The 23,619-nt window shown below is 45.5% G+C and overlaps 1 protein-coding gene and 1 long non-coding RNA gene across 4 annotated transcripts; one reads left to right on the top strand and one right to left on the bottom strand.

The window, feature by feature from the left end:
* Positions 1–99: 99 nt before the first annotated feature.
* On the bottom strand, positions 100–15,580 carry CUNH8orf48 (chromosome unknown C8orf48 homolog). 2 transcript variants are annotated; one of them, XM_071442775.1, is made up of 7 exons: positions 15,501–15,573; positions 14,766–14,843; positions 14,191–14,428; positions 13,535–13,678; positions 5,737–5,954; positions 3,107–3,259; positions 100–563 (listed from the first exon to the last, which is right to left on the bottom strand). In XM_071442775.1, the coding sequence occupies exons 3-7, from the start codon at positions 14,417–14,419 to the stop codon at positions 459–461; spliced, it is 849 nt and encodes a 282-aa protein (XP_071298876.1). In that variant the 5' UTR covers positions 14,420–14,428; positions 14,766–14,843; positions 15,501–15,573; the 3' UTR covers positions 100–458. The 2 variants fall into 2 exon arrangements, with proteins under 2 accessions (XP_071298876.1, XP_071298877.1); XM_071442776.1 differs by lacking the exon at positions 14,766–14,843 and having other exon boundaries at positions 15,501–15,580.
* LOC139597429 (uncharacterized) lies at positions 15,530–22,958 on the top strand. 2 transcript variants are annotated; one of them, XR_011681601.1, is made up of 3 exons: positions 15,533–15,631; positions 16,089–16,198; positions 20,502–22,958. It is a non-coding gene; the product is annotated as an uncharacterized lncRNA (long non-coding RNA). The 2 variants fall into 2 exon arrangements; XR_011681600.1 differs by having other exon boundaries at positions 15,530–15,631; positions 16,089–22,958.
* The last annotated feature ends 661 nt before the right edge of the window (positions 22,959–23,619 follow it).

Raw genomic sequence — 23,619 nt, 5'->3', positions numbered from 1 at the left:
TAACTTTGCTTTTTGTCTTCCACCTGGGGCTCTCACTTTCAATTTACCATCAGGCAGTGGGCAAAGCCTGAGCTGAGTTGCAGCAATTCCACCTCCCTGCCCTGGCAAACAGAATCATTTATTTTCCTTATGGATGGAAGCAGCTGGGAGCTGCTCTGCAATCCCACAGCAATCCCACAAAAACAATACTTCTGCCTTGCCAGATTAATCATGGAAACTGTTGGCTTCTGGAATTTGAGAAACCTATGGAGATGGATTACAATATACTGCAACATTTGCATTGAGGAAAGGTTGACTCACACCCCAGCCAGGCAGATCTGGTTCCACCTGCAGGAATATTAAAGCAGCAGCCAATCCATCACTGCCAGAGCAGCTCAGATCCAAAACCATTGGAATTCTGGAGCTGAGTGCCCACAGGAAGCTCTCCCAGTTCTTCACCCACTGCAGTTATGGTTCATTCAGTCTTTGCACTCCTGACCCTTCAGCCTTTGCCACAAATCCCTGGGATCCTCTGAGGGTTTGGGAAAGCTTCTGAGGGCTTCTCCTAGAAGTGTGAGCATGTCCTGAAACAGAAAGCAAACATGGGATTATTCAGGATTGTATCCCTGCCATTTCTCATGGCCTGGAGCACACACCCAGCCCCTCAAGCCTAGCCAGGTGAGCAGCACTCATCCCCACAGTTTGGTGGGTTTGAAAGGATTCTGTTTAAAAACTCTGGCCCAAAAAGCAGCATTCTTCCCTAAGGAGGGACAGGGAAAAGCAGCTGGCCTTGCAGGGAAGCAGGGGGGAAAAGTGGGAAAAAGTGAAGCCTCACCTGAGGCTGAAGCTCTCAAATCTTAGGTAGGGAGTGAGGAAGGGCCAAAATTCTGGAGAGTGGAATTACATTAGGGAAGAAAGGAATGTGTGGTACAGCACAAATTCCCAGCCTCAAATTCCCCCTCAACAGCACGGGAAGGGAGCTGGGAGCTGCAGGAAGGCTCTCCCATGGGAGCTGGGAGCTGCAGGAAGGCTCTCCCATGGGAGCTGGGAGCTGCAGGAAGGCTCTCCCATGGAAGAGGAGCTGCAGGAAGGCTCTCCCATGGAAGAGGAGCTGCAGGAAGGCTCTCCCATGGAAGAGGAGCTGCAGGAAGGCTCTCCCATGGAAGAGGAGCTGCAGGAAGGCTCTCCCATGGAAGAGGAGCTGCAGGAAGGCTCTCCCATGGGAAGGGAGCTGCAGGAAGGCTCTCCCATGGGAAGAGGAGCTGGGAGCTGCAGGAAGGCTCTCCCATGGAAGAGGAGCTGCAGGAAGGCTCTCCCATGGGAGCTGGGAGCTGCAGGAAGGCTCTCCCATGGAAGGGGAGCTGCAGGAAGGCTCTCCCATGGAAGAGGAGATGCAGGAAGGCTCTCCCATGGGAGCTGGGAGCTGCAGGAAGGCTCTCCCATGGGAGCTGGGAGCTGCAGGAAGGCTCTGCCATGGGAAGGGAGCTGGGAGCTGCAGGAAGGCTCTCCCATGGGAAGGGAGCTGCAGGAAGGCTCTCCCATGGGAAGGGAGCTGGGAGCTGCAGGAAGGCTCTCCCATGGGAGCTGGGAGCTGCAGGAAGGCTCTCCCATGGGAGCTGGGAGCTGCAGGAAGGCTCTCCCATGGAAGGGGAGCTGCAGGAAGGCTCTCCCATGGGAAGGGAGCTGGGAGCTGCAGGAAGGCTCTCCCATGGGAAGGGAGCTGCAGGAAGGCTCTCCCATGGGAAGGGAGCTGCAGGAAGGCTCTCCCATGGAAGGGGAGCTGCAGGAAGGCTCTCCCATGGGAAGGGAGCTGCAGGAAGGCTCTCCATGGGAAGGGAGCTGCAGGAAGGCTCTCCCATGGGAGCTGGGAGCTGCAGGAAGGCTCTCCCATGGGAGCTGGGAGCTGCAGGAAGGCTCTCCCATGGGAAGGGAGCTGGGAGCTGCAGGAAGGCTCTCCCATGGAAGGGAGCTGCAGGAAGGCTCTCCCATGGAAGAGGAGCTGCAGGAAGGCTCTCCCATGGAAGAGGAGCTGCAGGAAGGCTCTCCCATGGAAGAGGAGCTGCAGGAAGGCTCTCCCATGGAAGAGGAGCTGCAGGAAGGCTCCTCCCTTCAGGCTGCCCCCTTGCAAGGAGGGAGCTGGGAGCTCTTCCTTCAGGAGGATCTGTGGTGGTGTTCACAGGGGTCTGAGGATGAGGGAAGAGATGAGGATCTGACTCCATGTTTCAGAAGGCTGATTTATTATTTTATGATATATATTATATTAAAACTGTACTAATAGAATAGAAGAAAGGATTTCATCAGAAGGCTGGCTAAGAATAGAAAAGGAAAGAATGATAACAAAGGCTTGTGTCTGACTGAGACAGTCTGAGCCAGCTGACTGTGATTGGCCATTAATTAGAAACAACCACACGAGCCCAATCCCAGATGCCCCTGTTGTATTCCACAGCAGCAGATAACCATTGGTTACATTTTGTTCCTGAGGCCTCTCAGCTTCTCAGGAGAAAAAATCCTAAGGAAAGGATTTTTCAGAAAATATCATGGCTACAAGGATCCTCCTGAAGAACAGCCACAGGAGGCCCAGGGAATTCTGCACATTTCACTGCTCTCCCAGCTGCTCCAGAGGCACTCCCTACCAACAAAGCTTCCACCTCTGGGACATTGGCACAGAGACAGGAATTCCAAGAAGAAATCTCAGAGTATCCCAGACAAAATCCCAGTATTCCAGAAAAACCTCAGCCTCCATCACACACTGCAGTGTCCCACTCCAAGATTCCCAAAGGATGAGCAAGGAAGCCCAGCAGGGGCAGTTATCTCCTATCTCATCATTTAATTTGCCATTTCAGCTTGGGCAGCCCAGCAGAAAACAAACTGGGGAGACACAATCAAAAGAGAGCCAAACCCATTCCATGACAGCCTGGGAATGACCTTCAGCTTCCACAAATCAGCAGCTCAAATGCCTTGAGGAGAATGTTGGTTCCAAGCATTTTATTAATGAAAATGACCCAAATTCTATTTTGGTTTGCACTGATCTCACTGCCATAAATCAGGGAGAATCTGAATTACAGATTCTTTCATTACAGCACCTAGAAAGTGTAGCATGAATTTTTTTTCAACAATATTTGCTTACCCTGGAGTAAAACTGTTCTTCCACTTTCTCCTGGATTAAAGCACCTTCCAGCAGAGTCTTTTTTTGCCTGAGAAAGGCAACCTTGGCCAGCTCTGCTTCCTTCTGCTGGCAGTCAGGACAGGTTGAAACCTCATGGATTTCAGCTTCTGTCACCTGGAAGAGGAAACTTTGATGTCATGAGCAATGTCAAGCCTGGCAACTTGGAGAACAATCCAAAAAATACACTCAAGACAAAAATTGGCTTTTTAGGCAGTGGTAAAATAATTCAGAGTCACAATTCCATCATCTATAACTGTTCCTATGCTGGCTGTGTGCAAGGCCTTAAGCAGCAACCAGAGGGGCTATGATTATAAATTATATTGATACATTTTATAAATAAATTAAGAGGCAAATAAACTCTGGAGCCATTAGTTCAAAGATGCAGCTCTGAGCCAGAATCCAACCCAGACTCTGTGCTTCTGTGTGTAAGATATTCAGTGCTGCTCAGTGATTCCTGGGTCAGTTCATCCACCATGAAATCTTAAGCTTCTTTAACAGCATTACACAAATCCCAGGGTTTGTGCTTTTATGAAATATCAATGGTTTTATCTGATCTAATTGACTCAGATTCCATCTGGCTCTATAAACACATTCAATTGCTACAAAGACAGGGGAATGAACCCAAGAAGTCCCATCCCAGGCCTCTCTGTCCCCTCTTCCCTGACTCCTGTGGATAAAAATGTTGTTGTGTGGAGCTACAGACAGAACCAAGCAGAAGAGCAGATGAAGTCACTTTTCTCAGGGAATGTATTCCCACCATGGAAGACAAAGAAAGAGGAAATTTAAAATTCCACTAAATTTGTAAGGTGGGTTAACATTAACAGAAATTTAAAAAGCAGATGGCTGAAATGTCAAAATTGTTTTAAAAGACAGGAAGCCTGAAATAATTATCACACCAGAACTGACTTTAAAGTGTTATTTTTAGATGCAAGGCTGAGGGGAGGAGCCACATCCCATCCTGTGGTGGGAAAAGACCACTGGTGACAAAAAAAAGAGATTTGAATAGGGTAAAGATGAGCCAGAGGCTTCTTAACCAGGGACTGAGGTCAGCAAGATTTTATTGGAATTGCTTTTATCAATATTATTTAATATCTGAGAAAGCTGGGAGCACAGGGAGATTTTGTCTTTGGAATTTTTCTAATCCTGGAGTCACAAAGACTTCATAACAAATAATATGCAAAATAATTTGATAAATAATTGGGGCAAGCACAATCAGAGAAAAAGGCTTTTTCCATCAGCTGATGCAGGGCTTCTTGTAAAATAAATGATGACCTCAGCCTTGCTCAAACACACAAATCAGGACTTTATCAGCAACAATAGTTTATGGTGATTATTTGCTACCATCTACAGCAGCAGATGTATTGTGATGGTGTTTGCAGGGGTCTGAGGATGAGGATCTGACTCCATGTTTCAGAAGGCTGATTTATTATTTTATGATATATATTATATTAAAACTATACTAAAAGAACAGAAGAAAGGATTTCATCAGAAGGCTGGCTAAGAATAGAAAAGGAATGGAATGATAACAAAGGCTTGTGACTGACTGAGACAGTCTGAGCCAGCTGGGCTGTGATTGGCCATTAATGAGAAACAACCACATGGGCCCAATCCCAGATGCACCTGTTGCATTCCACAGCAGCAGATAACCATTGGTTACATTTTGTTCCTGAGGCCTCTCAGCTTCTCAGGAGAAAAAATCCTAAGGAAAGGATTTTTCAGAAAATATCATGGCTACAGTCAGCAAGATTTTATTGGAATTGCTTTTATCAATATTATCTAATACCTAAGAAAGCTGGGAGCACAGGTAGGTTTTCTTTTTGCAATTCTTCTAATCCTGAAGTCACAAAGACTTCACAACAAATAATAGGTAGAATAATTTGATAAATAATTGGGGCAAGCACAATCAGAGAAAAAGGCTTTTTCCTTCAGCCGGTTCTGGCCCTCTTGTAAAATAAATTATGACCTCAGCCTTGCTCAATCACATAAATTAGGATTTTATCAGCAGATACTATTTTATGGTGATTATTTGCTACCATCTACAGTGATGTATTGTGACCGTGTTCACAGGGGTCTGAGGATGAGGGAAGAGATGAGGATCTGACTCCATGTTTCAGAAGGTTTGATTTATTATTTTATTATATATATTATATTAAAACTGTACTAATAGAATAGAAGAAAGGATTTCATCAGAAGGCTGGCTAAGAATAGAAAAGGAATGGAATGATAACAAAGGTTTGTGTCTCAGAGTCTGAGCCAGCTGACTGTGATTGGCCATTAATTAGAAACAACCCCATGAGCCCAATCCCAGATGCCCCTGTTGCATTCCACAGCAGCAGATAACCATTGGTTACATTTTGTTCCTGAGGCCTCTCAGCTTCTCAGGAGGAAAAATCAGGATTTTTCATAAAATGTGTCAGTGACAATGTCTAAGAAATGAGAAGATTAAATCTTAGGTTGTCAACCCAAAACCTCTTGCAGAGGCCTGAGCCTGGCATCAGTAAGGCCTGCCTGCCTTGATCCTGTTATTATGGCTTTTTTTTGCAGTTGTTCTCCAAAATTTAGGGGAAATCTCCCTTTGTCTCCCCCAGTACCTGTTTCACAGCCTCCCTGGTGTTTTCCAGCAGGATCCTGTTCATCAGCTGGGCAGGAACAGCACAGGACTCTGCGGTCTCCGTTTGCCTTGCTGGGCCTCCCCAGTGCCGCCTGCTGCCCTTCTGTGCCTGCTGCTGCTGCTGCTGCATGCTGCTGATCCTCCTGCTGCAGAAATGGCTGAGAGCACCCAGCTCCCCCTGGGACAGCCCAGCAGCTCCTGCAATCAACAGGACAGGACATCAGTGCCTGGGGCAGGGAGAGAGGAACGGCTGCTCCTCATCTGTGCGACCTCGCGCTGGCCAAGGAGAGCCAGGCCAAGGAGCGGCCCTGCCTGCAGCAACACAGCACAGCAAACACAAATGGGATGGAGTGCAGGAACCTGCACAAGAAATGGCTCCAAAATCAGAGTTTAAACACACTGGCATGGAGTGCAGGAACCTGCACGAGAAACGGCTCCAAAATCAGAGTTCAAACACACTGGCATGGAGTGCAGGAACCTGCACGAGAAACGGCTCCAAAATCAGAGTTCAAACACACTGGCATGGAGTGCAGGAACCTGAACATTAAATGGCTCCAAAATCAGAGTTCAAACACACTGGGATGGAGTGCAGGAACCTGAACATTAAATGGCTCCAAAATCAGAGTTCAAACACAAATGGGATGGAGTGCAGGAACCTGCACGAGAAACGGCTCTAAAATCAGAGTTTAAACACAAATAGGAATGGCAGTGCAGGAACCTGAACATTAAATGGCTCTAAAATCAGAGTTTAAACACACTGAGATGGAGTGCAGGAACCTGAACATTAAATGGCTCCAAAATCAGAGTTTAAACACAAATGGGATGGAGTGCAGGAACCTGCACAAGAAACGGCTCCAAAATCAGAGTTTAAACACAATGGGATGGAGTGCAGGAACCTGAACATTAAATGGCTCTAAAATCAGAGTTTAAACACACTGGGATGGAGTGCAGGAACCTGAACATTAAATGGCTCTAAAATCAGAGTTTAAACACACTGGGATGGAGTGCAGGAACCTGAACATTAAATGGCTCCAAAATCAGAGTTTAAACACAAATGGGATGGAGTGCAGGAACCTGAACATTAAATGGCTCCAAAATCAGAGTTTAAACACAAATGGGATGGAGTGCAGGAACCTGCACAAGAAACGGCTCCAAAATCAGAGTTTAAACACAATGGGATGGAGTGCAGGAACCTGAACATTAAATGGCTCCAAAATCAGAGTTTAAACACAATGGGATGGAGTGCAGGAACCTGCACAAGAAATGGCTCCAAAATCAGAGTTTAAACACAAATGGGATGGAGTGCAGGAACCTGCAAAAGAAATTACTCTAAAATCAGAGTTTAAACACAAATGGGATGGAGTGCAGGAACCTGAACATTAAATGGCTCTAAAATCAGAGTTTAAACACAAATGGGATGGAGTGCAGGAACCTGAACATTAAATGGCTCCAAAATCAGAGTTTAAACACACTGGCATGGAGTGCAGGAACCTGAACATTAAATGGCTCCAAAATCAGAGTTTAAACACACTGGGATGGAGTGCAGGAACCTGAACATTAAATGGCTCCAAAATCAGAGTTCAAACACAAATGGGATGGAGTGCAGGAACCTGAACATTAAATGGCTCCAAAATCAGAATTTAAACACAAATAGGAATGGCAGTGCAGGAACCTGCACAAGAAATGGCTCCAAAATCAGAATTTAAACACAAATGGGGACGGGAGATGTAGCAACTTGCACAATAATAGGCTCAAAAACAGACTCCAAAATCAGAATTTAAACACAAATGGGATGGCAGTGCAGGAACCTGCAAAATAAATGGCTCTAAAATCAGAATTTAAACACAAATGTGCATGGGAGCTATGTGAACTTGTACAATAAATGGCTCTAAAATCAGAATTTAAACACAAATGGGATGGCAGCTGCAGGAACCTGCACAAGAAATGGCTCAAAAATCAGAATTTAAACATAAATCTGGATGGGAGCTGTAGGAACCTGCACAATAAATGGCTCTAAAATCAGAATTTACCCAAATGGGGATGGGAGCTGCAGGAACCTGAACAATAATTGGTTCTAAAACAGGCTCCAAAATCAGAATTTAAACACAATGTGGATGGCAGCTGTAAGAACTTGCACAATAAATGGCTCTAAAATCAGAATTTAAACACAAATGTGGATAGGAGCTGTAGGAATTTGCACAATAAATGGCTCTAAAATCAGAATTTAAACACAAATTGGGATGGGAGCTGTAGGAACTTGCACAATAATTGACTCTAAAATCAGAATTCTTAACACAAATGTGCATGGGAGCTGTAGGAACTTGCACAATAAATGGCTCCAAAATCAGAATTTAAACACAAATGGGGATGGGATCCGTAGGAACCTGCACAATAATTGGCTCTAAAACTGGCTCCAAAATCAGAATTTAAACACAAATGGGGATGGGAACTGTAGGAACTTGCATAATAAAAGGCCCTAAAACAGGCTCCAAAATCAGAATTTTAAACACAATGTGGATGGCAGCTGTAAGAACTTGCACAATAAATGGCTCTAAAATCAGAATTTAAACACAAATGGGGATGGGAGCTGTAGGAACTTGCACAATAAATGGCTCTAAAACAGCTCCAAAATCAGAATTTAAACAAAAATGGGGATGGGAGCTGTAGGAACTTGCACAATAATTGGCTCTAAAAAAGCCTCCAAAGATGTGAGGAACCAAAAAGACAAAAGCTTAATGGCACAGGATAAATAGATTAGCAAAGCAAGCAGTTAAATACTATGACATGAAATAAACTGGCTGTCAATAATACAGATTTAGCACCTCACTACCTGCAACTGCAACTTGCTAACCCAAATTAATTAATATATCAAGAGAGATCTCATCAATAACTCTAAGGAGCAATTTGTAAGAAGAATTAGAGGCAGTGTCCACTGAAGCCACTCTGGAAACACCTCCAATAAATTCCACAACTACAGAAAGGCAATTTTTTGGAGGAAATGCAATTAGCAAACACTTCTTATCTGAAGCTTCAACAATCATTTCCTAAATTCTTGATAAGATCTTATTTCAAAACCATCATTCCCTCTTTCATCTTCCCTTATCCTTCCCAGTGGCAGTAAAAATAAATAAAGCAGAGATCAGACTTCAGCTGGGCGGGTTCGGATGGATTTCCAGTTTCATTCAGGGCTTTTGGGGAGATTTTCCAGAGCTTAGGGCACAATCAGTGCAGTATTTCATGGACAGCACCTCGGGCTGGGGCTCTCCAGGTTTCCATGGGCAGATTTCCCCCAAAGTCAGGCAGGTGGTGACTCCAAAGTGTGGCCAGTTGAACCCCAAGGATTCACCCCCAAATTCCAGCTGGGAGCCTGGGTTTATCATTTGAACAAGCCCTCCACATTCTGTCTTTTCAGGATTAAATTCAATTTCCACACAGGCACTTGGATTCCAGTCCCACAAGAGAAATCCTCAAAACACTGAACCACTGGAATATAAAACTTCCCCCAAACTCCATGGGATTTATTTAGTCCTGAGTGCACAGGACACAGTTGTGGAATTCTGCAAAAAAACTGAGCATTCCTCAGAAATCCAGTGTTTCTAAAGGATGAGGGAATCCATAATTAAAACTAAAAGCAGGAATTTTGTGGCTTCACTGACAGCATGGAAAATGTATTTATGTTCAGAATTGAGCATCACAGAGCAATTTACTCCTCCTAAAGAAGATGATGTATCAAAATGATTAAAAGGAAAGACAATTTATAGACACATAAATAAGGATTAGCAACACCTTCAAATGAAATTTAATTTTAAAAAATTCTGAGGGAGCATCATAAATATCTGAGTGGAAACCTCCACTTCAGTCATCAGGTGATTTTCCTTACAAGAATTGTGTAAAAAAGTGGAAATCATGTGCCACTACTGGGTTTAATCACACTAATAAAATATTCCTGGCAGGTTCATTTATGTTGAATATAGAATGAATAAAAAGATTAAAAAGTTACAATTGTGAGGGGGGAAAAAACCCAGAACAAAAGCATTTGAGTACTCAAAGGGAGAAGTAAAACACATCAGGTCCACTGAGCGTTTAGTGACAGTTTAATACCAGCCTGAATAACTCACTTAAGGTTCTTCTGACATTCACAAGTGCAATTTTATTAAGAATTGGTTTCTAATAATGCATAAATCCTGTGCTGCCACACACCCACCCATCTGCACCTCCAGACTTCAGAAGAAACACTGGCAAAGGGAACAGTAATTTTTAAACCTCACTGCACGACTCAGTGCTGGAGTTATTCCTTCATATTAAGTCATGCTTAACAGGAAGTTCAGAAAGAATATAAATTAGGGATCAAGGACTAGAATTTTTCTCAAAGAAACCCAAAAAATGATGAGGAAAGTTTGTCTTTGAACTGAAGTATTCGCACATTCAGACTGCCCCTCCCAGGTGTGGGAGATTCACCTGCCCAGGGGATCTCAGCCCCTGCTTTGGGGTTGGGTTTATTCCATGTCTCTCACACATTCCCTGTTTTCCAAGTGTGATCCAGACCTGCTGCAATGCTCCTGCTCCAGCTGGGCTGGCAGATCCAAGGGCAGGGCACAGAATCCCTGCCAGTGCCAATGACTGCTCCACAAGGACATTTCCCTGATGTTTGTTACTCCAAACCCAGTGATCCCTCTCTTCACTGCAGAAGGGTGACAGAGCAGGTGACAAGAGCAGCCCAAGTGACAGCAGCACAGCAGCAACCCCAGCCCCACCTCACCCAGCAGCAAGGTCACAAAATGTGCAATGTTTAGGCAGCAAAGCCCCAGGAAGCTGCTGTGATTCCAGCAGCCCAGGAGAGACCAGCCATTCCTCATGTCTGCACCCCAAACCCTGCTGAGGGGGTGCAACTCAGTGACCTGTGTGAGTTTTGTAGGCTTTTTCAGTGACCTATGCTGGTTTTAACTCCAGCCTTAAGTGTGACATTTGAAATCCACCAGGAGGGAGTAAAAGAAGAAAATATTTATGAGTTTTCTTTTCCTTTGATGTCTAACTTTGACTTAATAGGAAAACTGGCAGGCATTTTGTTGTTATTCCCTACCAATACTCTATTTTAAAGAAGGTAAAAAGAGATAACTGTGGAAGGCAATAACCAATAACTGCTCTTCAGTAAGGTTTTACTTCTGCAGCTCCAGATTGCATCTTCATAATGACCTAGATTGATTTTCCAGTTCAGATGAACATGCTGACAGCCTGACCAGCAAAGAACACGAGAAAGACCCCAGCAGGTAACACAGGGCAGAGGAACAGGCTGAAATGTCAGGCTGTTCATCACAAATAGGAACTGAAAGTGAGTAAAACTCCTCCAGCACAGTGAATCATCCCAGGGTCACACAGCAACCTGGGCTGCAAGGACCTCAAAGCCCATCCAGTGCCACACTGGGACACATCCCCCTGTCCCAGCTGCTCCCAGCCCCAGTGTCCAGCCTGGCCTTGGGCACTTCAGGGATCCAGGGGCAGCCCCAGCTGCTCTGGGCACCTGTGCCAGGGCCTCCTGACCCTCCAGGGAACGATTACAGGAACAGTCAGAAAAACAACCAGGCAAAGCATTTGATGGAGACACTTTACAAAAGTGAGAGGCAGCTTGTGAGCACAGCACCAGCCAGGGGGCTAAAGAGCCCCACCTGAATTCTCAGATACAGCCAAGCTGAAGAGTTGCCTTTTCCTGAGTACATTTTAAAGATGACTAACATGGAGCAATCTCTGTGGAACTGAGGATTTACACTCGTGTTGTGATGCATTTGCCTAACAACAGCTCATGCTTCCACACTGGGGTGCAGGGACAAAGAACTCTGATGAAAATTTCTCACTTCTCCTGAGGCCAGTGTGTTTTCCTTCTTTCAGCTCACAAAGAAAACCATGAAAAATAAAAATGACATTCCAGAGTATTCCTACAGGCAAACCAGAACCTTTTGCTCCCCCCCATCACATTTAACCCTATTAGCAGTAAGATGAGAAAGAAAGTCTTGAGGCAATAAAACAAACCCCAATTCAGAGTACCCTGTGTGCTCAGTGATTCACTGAGCTGAGTGTTCTGAGGGGACTCACTGTGCAGCAATCCACTTCCAGGTGAGCTCATCTACTGCACTAAAAAACATCTCCAAGCTGCTAAAACAATACAAGAGTTGGAGATTACCAAGTGCTGAAGGATGAAGTTCAAGAGAAGCATTTACAGATATCAGAAGATATCTGCTGTGTTAATTTTATGGTAATATTCTGCAATAAAAAAATGCAATGCCTGGCTAATTATGATTGATTTGGGGATAGCATGGCTGGGTACTGTGTTTGCATCAAAGAAAAGCATAAACCATATTTTGTGCTCTTCATATGGAACACTGGAAGCACCAATGTACCCGAGGCTGCCACAGGGACAAGTGACAGCAGCAGCAAGGACAAGCCAGCTCTGCATCCTTCACCTCAAGGTCATGGCACAGGATTTGCTGCTCCAGCCCTAGTGAGCACTCTGACCCTCCCTGCCATCAGCAGCCACCAGCCAAAGGCACAGCATTCCCTGGTGCAGAACTGCAGGGATCTGCAAGGGCTTCCATGAATAAAATCCTCTGAGCACAACTTTCAAGGGAAAACATCCTCAACCTTCAGCTGTGGCTCATCCTTCCTTCAGTGCCTCTGAACCCACCAGGTCCCATTCTGTGTCTCCAGGAATCAGTCACAGGACTTTGATGTATTTTGGGAAGATTCTCCTGGAGGAAGAGGCCAGGAAGAGCTGCTCCCACTCCCCTGAGTGCAGAGCAGAGGAGTGCAGGAGATGAGTCAGGAGCCCCCAGCACTGCCACTGTGGGGAAGGAGCTCTGCCTCTCAGACCAGCCTGGCAGTGACCTGAGCTGCTGCTTCCTTAGGACAGGGGGGTGTTCTGAGGATGCTGTGCACAAATCCCACACCATGAAGGGCCCAGGCAGGAGGATCACTGTCCCACAGTGACCTACAAAACTCCAAGTGTGCTCACCTCCCATCAACATGTAGATTGAGGAAGGTTCCCCGGCTGCTCCCATTATTTTTTGCTCAGTTACAGCTTTCTTGCTCTTTTTTCTTAATTAAAAATAGCATCTCTGACCCACTTTTTGACAGACTTTAGCAGGGCTTGCATCCCACCATCTGCTCTCACAGTTCCTTGCATAACTGGTACATGGAAATGGATCCTTCCTTCCTCCTTTCCCTTCTCCTCCTCCTCATCCCTGCACTCCATCATTATTTGGGTAAAGCTGCTCCATTGTTCCTGCCAAAATTGGTGCCCTACTGCCTCCCTCAGCTTGGGAAAGGAACTAAAAAAGGGCAAACAAATAATTCAATTATCAATCCTGTTGATTAACAAGGGGGAAAACCCGTTTCACACAATAAATTCTGAGGTCCTGTTTATTTTGGAGGGGAAAATGCCCAAATTTCCTAGTACTTCTACAGCTGGAGAGAAAAAACCTGAATTAAATTAAACAATTAAATGCCAAACATGGGGACATTTTTGAATGTACTTTTCCAGGTTTTGTGGTAATGCATCACCAGGATAATGTCACTACATGGGGGCAGCATCAAAGCCATGTGTGATATGGGACACAAACTGCTCTCCAAGAAAGCATAAAAGAGAAACTTTGCACTTAATTACTTGGCTAATTAAGCCAGGCTAATTAGTTGGCTTAATTTAATAGCCTGTGTATAAAATTTAAGTCAAGTTTACATGTCCTTCCAAAAGAAACAATTACAGGCTCTGCTGAAGTTACCCAACTCACCAGCAGGAGTTCTGAGGACAGATTTGTCCGGCCTAATCCCAGTGTCTTTATTTTTCAGATCAATCCATTTTCCCATGGCATCAATCCATTTCCCTATGGCAGCTCTTTCCACAGCTGCAGGATCCACTGCTTCAAACTCCTCCTCTGCAAAGAAAAAAGGCAACTTTGAACACACATTGTGAGGAAAGCAAAGTGGGAGGCAAATAATCCTCCACTTGAATGTGCCAGTTCTCCCTGCTAGGGAGGAGAAACCCTGAGCCACAGCAAAACACAGATGAGGCCACAGATTTCAGCTTCTGCTTTATCCCTCTTCTGCTGCAGCTTTAAGGTCCTACCCAGCCCTCTTCAGTATTTCAAATCATGGAACTATCCCATGGAAAAACTGTTTTATGGCCCAGCTACTTTTCATACATGGTAAAAAGTAGCTTGGAGAATTGTTTTTTAAGGTGCCAACAGAATTTCAGCATCACAAGATTACTAAGGAAGGATTTCCATGGCCAAGTCCTTCCCATGGAGCTGTCTGAAGCATGGATCTGGTGGGCACCTTGCACAGCAAGGACACTTGTTTTCACATGTTTATTTTTACTGATTCAAGTCCCCCCTGCACTGACTGAGGCTGTGGAAGGCAGGCCTCAAGCAGGGAGAGCTCTGCATACCTGCAGCACTTTGCCCTGCCAGTGATGCTGAGCTTTCCAAAGCCTCTGACACAGCTGCCCCCTCCAAATCCTCTGTGCAACACCAGGATCCAGGTGCTTCACTCTCCTCCTCCTCGCTGAAGGACTCAAAGGTGTCTCCTGAATAGTCCAAGGCAGAGCTGCTGTGACCCTGGCTCAACCCCAGCCCCTTCCCATGGCTCCTGGAGCTCTCTGCTGGGGCAGCTGCCATGGGACAGCACTGCAAACAAAACCAAAAACAAAATCAGGTTCAAAGGATTGCTCACAGCAACATGGGAGGAACACTGGGATGCTACAGGCACATCCCACCAGATTTAACCACCACAACAGGTGGGTAAAATCACAACTCAGTCGTGATCAAGCCAAAGCAGGGATTAGAGCAGCACACGTTCAGATCCACAGGGTAAATGTACAGAACCAACTACCACTGAACACGAGCTGTGAAATCTGAGCACTGTTCTTTTCAAATCTGTAGTGGATTACAGTAATGCTTGGATAAAATTCTTCATTAAAAAAAATTCTAATTTCCCCCTTTCTAGTGTCTAAAAGGAACTTACAGGAAAGAAAAGGTAGGACTATTTACAGGTAGGTAAACCTGTTTAACAGCAGGTAGTGTCAAAACAAGGGGGAATGAGCTGAAATGGAAAGAGAGTATGGTTAGATGAGATAGTGGGAAAAAACCTTCCACCATCCCAGGCTGCTCCCAGCCCCAGTGTCCATCCCAGCCTTGGGCACCGCCAGGGATGCAGGGACAGCCCCAGCTGCTCTGGGCACCTGTGCCAGGGCCTGCCCACCCTGCCAGGGAACAATTCCCAATTCCCAATATCTCATCCATCCCTGCCCTCTGGCAGTGGGAGCCATTCCCTGTGTGCTGTCCCTCCACCCCTTGTCCCCAGTCCCTCTCTGGAGCCCCTTTAGGCCCTGGAAGGGCTCTGAGCTCTCCCTGGAGCCTTCTCTGCCGCACTCCCAGCTCTCTCTGGAGCCCCTTTAGGCCCTGGAAGGGCTCTGAGCTCTCCCTGGAGCCTTCTCTGCAGCACTCCCAGCTCTCTCTGGAGCCCCTTTAGGCCCTGGAAGGGCTCTGAGCTCTCCCTGGAGCCTTCTCTGCAGCACTCCCAGCTCTCCCAGCCCGGCTCCAGCCCTGGAGCGGCTCCGCAGCTCCCCCGGCCAGGGCCGTGCCCGCCCCTCACGGGCTCCGGGAGCTGCTCTGCCCTTCCCTCACTGCTCTCAGCCCTCAGGGACGGGCTCTAAGAGCGGCTTTTCCCCCCTCTGGCCCTCAGAACCTCGCTCCTTACCCCGGCCCGGCTCCCCCGGGAGGGAAGGGGCGGCCCCGGGCGCTGAGGGCGGAGCGGAGCGGGGAGCGGAGCCCGGGCCGGCCGCGGCTGAGGCGGAAAATCCGGCCCTGAAATCCTGCCGGGTTTGTGGGGTCGGTGTTGGATGGTGCCGGGTTTGTGGGGTCGGTGTTGGATGGTGCCGGGTTTGTGGGGTCCGTGTTGAATGGTGCCGGGTTTGTGGGGCTGGGGTTGTGCTGCACGTCCCGTCCCGGCTGAGCCCCACAGCGAGTCTGGGTCTGGAGAGAGCTCTGAGGAGCTGGAGCGAGTGCGAAGGGTGAGGGAGCGGGGCTGGGGGAGCTGAGCTGGGTGTGTTTGATCCCCCCCGGGTGTGTTTGATCCCCCCTGGCTGTGTTTGATCCCCCCGGCTGTGTTTATTCCCCCCCGGGTGTGTTTGATCCCCACAGGATCCCACATTGCACAAACACCGAGAAAGGGCTGCCCGGAGCTGTGACAGAAAAGCCCCGCACGGTCAGCTCCAGCTCTGCCACAAGGACACAAAAGCTAAGAGAAACACTAGGGGATTTTTTAAATTACTTTTTTTACCTTTAGGACAGTGTATTACACCCAAGAACATGAAGGCAGATGGCCTTGGATGTGACACTTCATGGAAATAAGATGCAAAAAGTATTCCAGGGCATGAAATCTTTCTGTATTTTCAGGTACAATTGCCATAGGTTATATAATGATAAAAGCAACTCTTCTCTATTCTGGGATCTTGCTTTAAAATTGCTATTTCAGGTTAGCTAATACCACTTCCTGTTTTGTTTTTTTTTGAGGTGGTTTTTTTTGGTTTTTGGTTGATGGTTTGTTTTTTGTTTTTTTTGTGTTGGGGTTTTTTTTTTTTTTAATTGGGATTTTTTGGGGTTTTTTTTGGTTCTTCTTGTAGTTTGGTTTTTGGTTTTTTTCACTGAAGTCTTTTTTGGCAAGAAAACCTGATTCTCCAGTCCTGGGGTGCAGTGTTATCTGTCACTGGGGTCTCGTCCTCATGCTGAGTTTGGACTGCCTGGCCAAAGGACAAGAGATTTTTGTCTTCTCTCACATTTGAAGTGCAGCAAAAGTGATCTTGTGTCTCTTGGAACAGAGAACTCTGTGCTGATCTCTACATTTCATATAAAGAAGGATTGGGCAGCATGAGATGGATGCAGGAGAGTAATAAATGCATTGATGCAGTGGTGGAATCAACAGCTCTGCCTGCCCATTGTGAAGTTGGAACATTCACTTGTTTGCTGAGTGAGCTGCTTGGGGCTGGCCCTTTTCTTGTCGTTTGCTGCAAGAAATTAAAATACTTTATGTGGGATAAACATTTCTTGTACCCTTTGTGCCCATCCAAACCAGAGCAGTGATCAGAGGGGTGTGTGAGTGGAAGGGCAGTGCAGGAGCCAGCTCAATGCCAGCAGCTCGTGGAGACAGGAACCTGGAATTCTGGGATTATGGAATTCTGGAATTCTGTACCAGCCAGACCTGCCTTGTGTCCTAAACCTGTCCAGCCCAGAGGTTCACCTTGCACTGGCTGCTCTGAGGTGTTTCCCTTCTCAGGAAGATAACGTGGCAGCCAGGCTGAGAGAGGTCAGGATCTGGAAGGATCTAGAAAATAAAGTGAGAGATTTCATGCCCTGGGTTAAAAACCACAGGGAAACAGGGCTGGGAGAAACATTTCCTTTTCTTTAAAAATCTAATCAACATGCACAGAGAATAACACAGGATAACTGAGAATAACCCAGATCCCCACAGCTCCCACTAAATGCTTTGATTATTTATCATTGCCCATTTTTTATGGAAACAGTTGACATTAGATTATTAGTGACCTGGGTGGTATTTGATTTTTTTCCCCCTGGAGGTTAAAGACTTTGTAGTTTCCTGTTCTAGGTCCTTTTTAAAATTCATTTTAGAGCATGAAAAATATATTGTTCCGTCAAGTTTATTTCTCTGACATTTATTCAGTGCAGAGTGTGATCCTAATATTAAAGGTTTTTGATTTGAAGCCCAGGATACAGACAAGGCTTTTCAGTGGTCTTCCCTAAAACAGGACATTTCAGCACTGCCTGGGAAGTTATGATGTTGGAACAGCATAATTATTTGAAGGAGTATTTGTTTTTCAAGGATTTGTGGGTGATATTAGATGGCTCAGCCCAGTTGTGTCACAAGGTATTAAGGTTTCTGCCTGCTGAAGTCATGGAGCTGGGCCTATATAGAGCCATAAATAAAATTGTGGGGGAGCCAGTGACAGACTTTGACTCCAGCTCAACTCTTTATTACTTGTTATATTAAATTTAAACACAATTGTTGAATTCCTTGCTCTGGGCAAATGCTTTTTGATGTCTCCTTCTATTAAAGTTGTACTATCCCTTTTAGCCTGTGAAACTCACTCTTGCCAGGTGTGTTTCTCCAATAATTAATGATGCCAGCAGAATGAATTGGGCTGTCAGCACGAGGTTGGGTATCCAGTTGGGAATGATGGGGTGAGGCCAGTGGAATTAAGCACATTTGGATTGTGGGGAAAGTTCCTGGGGCTCAATAATGAGATGCTCATGGGCATTACTCTGTAGGAAAGGGCAGTTTCAAGCTGGAACATTTTTTTTTTTAACTCTGGAAATATGAAGGACAAATGCAAGAACTCTTAGGAAATTTGCAAGCATTTGTTGACAATTTAAGATACAGTCAAGGTTCTCCTCTTTATCAGCACAGAAAGTACTGCCAAGGAGCCCCCAGACACCATAAATCATCCAGGAGAGTGCAGAGGCTGAGAAGATGACAAAGGGAAGGCTCTGGGGCAGGCAGCAGGCTGAGAAGTCATTGTTTAGGGGCTGCTGTATTTCAAGTGGTCATTTCAGCTGCCATTAACTCCCATCCCTAATTAGCAAATGGATTGATCTTTGCTGGAGACTGGCAGGTGTCCCTGGCAGATCAGAGCTCTGCATACCAATGAGATGGTGAACGTGGCAGCTGAGTTCCAGACAGGGGAAAAAAAGAAAATCCATATTGTGGGCAGCTGTTGTTAATTGTGCTTTGGGGTTGGTGTTGGAAATGACACTCCAGTCAGCAAGGCCATCCCTGCCCTCCTGGTTTTCCTTGTGCTTTTAGCTGGAGAAATATCCTTCCTCCCCCTGTCCTAAGGAGGTGGGAAACAGCAAATTTCATCTTCCTCCTTCGTGCCTGCAAACTGCAGATTTCCTCCTGAGTCCTTCCTTCTTACAGAATTTCAATAACCCAGTGGGAAAACATCTGAAAATGCAATAAAGTTCCATGAGGCAGCATTATCAAATCTCCATTCACAGGGATGGATATCCATGTGTATAGAAACATCCAGCTCCTCAGTGGACACTGAATTTCTAATTCCCATCTTCCCCAACAGCCTCAAACCTTTTGTGTGTGAATAACTCAGTGCTGCTTCACACCAGCAGCCTGGAAAAGCCCAGGTCCTGCTGCAGCCAGGGACACCCAGAGGGGTTGGTTTCTAGCTCAGTTTGGTTGTTTGTCTGCAGGTTTGCATCAGTTCTTTTTCCAGAATTATTGTACAGAGTTATTGGAGGGGATTTAAATAGCTGGATGTTGGAGAGCAGTGGTTTTTCCTTGCTTTTCCAAGGAATGTTACAGCCTGAACATGACATGAATTCATGGGAAAGAGGAGAATCAGAAACCTGTCTAGTGAAGGCTGGAGATTCCTTCATTTTCTTCTCTCCTTTTATTATTTTTGCCTCATGATTTCCCTGTGGCCCATCCTGCTGAATTCCCAGTGCATTGCAGTGGGAAGAGCTTCCAAGGGGATCAGCAAAGGCATCCCCTGCTCCTGGCAGATCAATCCTGCACTTATTAATCAGTTTGCTTTGGTAATAGTTGACTCTTTTGGGAATCTGTCAGGACTGCCTTCAAACCAAGGAGTTACTTGGCCAGTTCAGCAAATGCTTTAATTTAGAAATTAGCAGCTTTTTATACTGACTCTGTGTTTAGCCTAAAACCACAGAATTTATTCATTCCAATTTCTTGAAGCACTGAAGTGCCCTACACCTGCTGTGGGTCCTATCAGCAAGGGATTTTCTGTTTTCCTTTCCAGTCCTTTGCTGGTGGAATATTATTTCTACTGGAGAACCTGGACTGATTTTGTAGTTCAGAGAACTTTTAGAATCTCTCCTGAGCTTAAGCTCATTTCTGAGCAGCCTCATGGTCCTGGAGGCAGGAACATCAATGTTGCTCTGAGCATTTCCCCTGTGGGAAGGAGGGGACTTGTTTTGAGTGATTATATTTTTTGGGAAAGAACTTCTCTCTTAATTTTCTGTGGTTGTTTGATAACTCAGAAAATAAACATTCATCTGAAGTTTGGCAACCAGTTTGTGCCACTTTTGTGTGTAGATATTTGAGGACTTCAGTGTCCTGCTCTGAGCCCCTATAATCTTAAATAGTGATTTTATTTGTGGACCAGGCAAATTCCCTGCTGCTTTCTGGAACATTCCTCAGGTCTCTGTGCTGAGTAATGCTGCAGCTACTGAGTAAACCTGTCCTTCCCTCTGGTTATAAACATAACAACTGTAAAACTGGTAACTCTCAACTCCCATTAATAGAATGACCCTCAGGTGTCAGTTCTGGTCCCAAATTATTTCAGGCTTTTAAGAGTTCCTATTAGACTTGGGAGCATGCAGATGCCTAAAATGGCCTTAAAACCCAATTAAGGGTACAAATGGGAAGACAATTTGTACTGACTCATATAATTTTGAAGAACATTTAAAACACTGATTACTGTCCAAAGACAGGGAAAATAAGGGTGAGTGCTGGGAAATCAAAGGCATAAAGAGAAAATGGCTCCTGTAAGGTGGGAGTGGCAGCCTGGATTCTCATTGGGGCACTTCTTGCTGTGACAGATGCATGTTATTCATTATTAACCTTTGTTAATTGCTTGTATCATTGGGAGTGAATCACCTTTCTCATCCTCAATATGGGACCCTCACAAGTCCTGTGCTTTCCCCCCAGGTTTCCTGAGCTCACTGGTGGGTATTTGTGAAATGCCTGTGCTCCATGTGAGAGGCTGAGGCACCAGAGCAGGAGAAGCTTGATGGGAGGAAGCTGGCAGGGAGCTTGGCAGGCAGGTCACACATGCCATGCCCAGGAGATTCCCAGGTGTGGGGATGAAGGGGATTTCAGGGTGCAGAGCCTCCCAAATGTTACAGATACATATTAAAATATTGGCTTTTTGCAAGTATTAAAATGGATTTTATATGTGTGGTGTTAAAGTAACTTTGTTATAAAGTTTTTATTTCTGTTGTTTATTAAGCTCAGTGAAATAGCTGATATAAGTATGCCTGTGTTAAAATGCTGCTTGGATGGGATCACATCCAATAAACACAGCATGAGGACCCTGCTACAGATATTCCAGTTATCAGCACCCAGTGTCTGAAGGTTTGTGGACCAAGGCCCAAAACCAGGAGATGATAAGAGTGGACTAAAACCACAAGCAAGGAATCTGCATGCCCTAAAAGGTGGAACTGAGGAGGAGCCATGCTAAACAATTCTTGGAACATGTAAACTACTTTGGGGAAAGAGTTTACCATGCATAATTGTTGATGAATATGTAGCAGGCTGATGCAATAGAAATGGGATATAAAGGTGTTCCTAAACTAGGAACTCAGGTGTGCTCTTGGCTGATCCCATAATTACCTCTGCTCTGTGGTCCTTGTCTCCCATGGTCTTTCATTAAACTTTTGACATTTTCCCAGGACAGTGAACGTGTTTTTCACACAACCCTGTCAGAGGCAGCCCAGGTGTCCTTGTGGGAACCACAGAGATCCCTCCTGTGTGTCTGAGATGCTGGAGCCCAGCTGTGCTCCTGGTCCTTCCATCTGATCTCTCACTGATCTCTGTTGGGAGGGAATCAAGGCCAGGGTTTGTGTCTGAGACCTTCAGCTGAAGGCTCCTGCTCTGCTCAGGGCTGTGCAGGGGAGCAGAGGCTGATTCCCTCTGACTCCACCCTGAGCCAGATTTCCTGAGCTCTGCCTTCCTCTCTGAGAGCTGCCAGCCCACATCCACCAGTGCCACTGAGCCTTCCTGAGCTGTTTATTGAATTTCTAGAAGCATCAGAAAAGCACTAAAGCGACAGGCTCAGCTCAGCCCTGGTGTGTGCTCTGGAGTAAATCACCTGTGCCATGCCAGGAGATCAAGGCTCCAGCAGAAAAGGAACTTGATGATCTGATTCTAATTAGTTTCTTGATTTAATGGCAGTAATTTTACTTTCATGGTGGTTGCCATTGCCCCAGCTAGCAGGGATAATAGACTTGGTTTCCTCAAAGGCTCATTTCTGATGCAGCCTCTGTTGAATCTTAAGCAATAACAACCAGAAGCCCACAGTTACCTCAAAATTATGGGATTTCAGTGGTTAAAAATGTCATGTTCTCTCACCTGAGGAGTTGACTGGGAATTGCCAATATAAGAAAATGAACAGTCATAAAATTAAAATATAGCTTGAGTTGACTCCAATTCCTTCTAAGATGATCTTTTTGTTTCCTTGCTGATTTAAACACCTGCAAGTTAAAGTCCTCTTGAAACCAGAAATGGGCAAATAAAATTTTTAAGGAAATTAAACAGCATGGGATGGGATGTGTTACAGTAGAAAACCAGAATGACTCCACAGTAGATAATGAAAAACAAGGGAAACAAATGGACTGATCTTAATGACCTAATGGGTGAAATTTCATTAAAGTAACATTCAGTTTTGGTTCAGTTAACCAAACTGTAATTTTTGTCAAAAATTGCACCTGAGCTGCAGAGCTATCAAAACTTGTAGCTTTAATTATTTTATTTTCCTGTTTAACTTGTAAAAATTTCACTCTCCACAGCTGGATTAGGATTGGATGAGGGATCCTCACTTTTCCCCCTCTGTGATTTGTACAATCCACTGACGGATTCAGCTGGGGAAAGCTGTCTGAAGGTTTTGCCTGGTCTGAGCTCCTTGCCAAGCTTTACTCCCTTCATGAAGGGTAATTCTACATCCCCTGCCTTTGTCCTGCATTAAATGGAATTTCCCATTATTATCTCTTGCACCTATTTACCTTTCTAAATTCTTCAAACTGAGGAGTGCTTACAGCTCTGAGGCCTTGAGCTCTCCAATTCCTCATCCACAGAACACCTGCTGACTCCTGTGATAACTCAAAAGCCTCTGCTGGATTGTTCCTGAATTTTGAAAAGCAAAATACAGTCACAGTCCTCTCCTAGTTATGAATAATAATAATCCAGACTCTGATCCACTGCACACTTATTTATGTGTAAAGGTGTAGCCATATGTGTAGTGCCTCGGGAACAGTTTATTAAAGAAAAGCCAAATTGATTCTATGTTGCATTTTCTGTGATGTTCATTAAATGTTTGAAGTAAAATACTTGTAAAGAATGTATGAAGATGCATTTTGAATGAAAATACATAAATGGAGAAAACACACACTGGAATGTGCTGATTGTTTTCATTAAAACTTGAAGTGTGAAGATGTATTTCTGTTCTGCCAGGGATTTGTGCTCAAATGTTCTGGAAGATTCACAGCTCCTGAACGTGTTCCCATCCTGCAGAGCCCCAGACACACAGGATTTGTGAAGAGCTCTTCTGTTTGCAGAGCTCTGTGACGAGCAGCCTGAGTGTCTCCAACAAGGGATTGCCCTGAAGGACAGACCAGAGCACAACAAAGAGCAAATCCCAGGCAGAGCAGAGAGTGAAATACCAAAACCAGGGCTCAGCCCCCAGGGGGACAGAGCAGGATGGGTCAGTGAAGCTGTGGCACCATTAGCAGGGAACAGAAGCAGTTCTAGTGCTCCAATGCATTCTGCCCCAATAAGAAATAATCAAATCAAATCAAATTGCTTGTCCTTACAGCAGGGCCTGTCACTGTGGGCCCTGGCAGCAGCAGGGAGCATCACACACCAGGCTGCTGTCTGAAAACTCAGGAGTTTGATCTCAGCTGGGAGAATCACAGCAGCTGCAGGAGTTTTATTATAACTTAAAAGCCAGGCTGTTGTTCCAGCTTTATTCTCTCCCCTTCCCAAATAAAGGAAATCTTGACAAAATCTCCTTGTCTGGCTGGGCCAGCTGAGGGCAGCTCCATGGGGTGGG

This window comes from Agelaius tricolor, unplaced genomic scaffold, assembly GCF_023055355.1.
Source record: "Agelaius tricolor isolate 1412-34295 unplaced genomic scaffold, bAgeTri1.0.p SCAF_17, whole genome shotgun sequence".
Taxonomy (NCBI): Eukaryota; Metazoa; Chordata; class Aves; order Passeriformes; family Icteridae; genus Agelaius; species Agelaius tricolor.
This window is presented reverse-complemented; position numbering and strand designations above follow the sequence as displayed.

Excerpts from the sequence above, each read along its gene's own strand:
- CUNH8orf48 (XM_071442776.1), bottom strand. The coding sequence starts at position 14,419 with ATGGCAGCTGCCCCAGCAGAGAGCTCCAGGAGCCATGGGAAGGGGCTG. Across the intron at positions 13,679-14,190 it reads GGCAGGGCAAAGTGCTGCAG|AGGAGGAGTTTGAAGCAGTG; the intron begins GTATGCAGAGCT and ends TTTTCTTTGCAG. Across the intron at positions 3,260-5,736 it reads CCAGGGAGGCTGTGAAACAG|GTGACAGAAGCTGAAATCCA; the intron begins GTACTGGGGGAG and ends TTCCTCTTCCAG.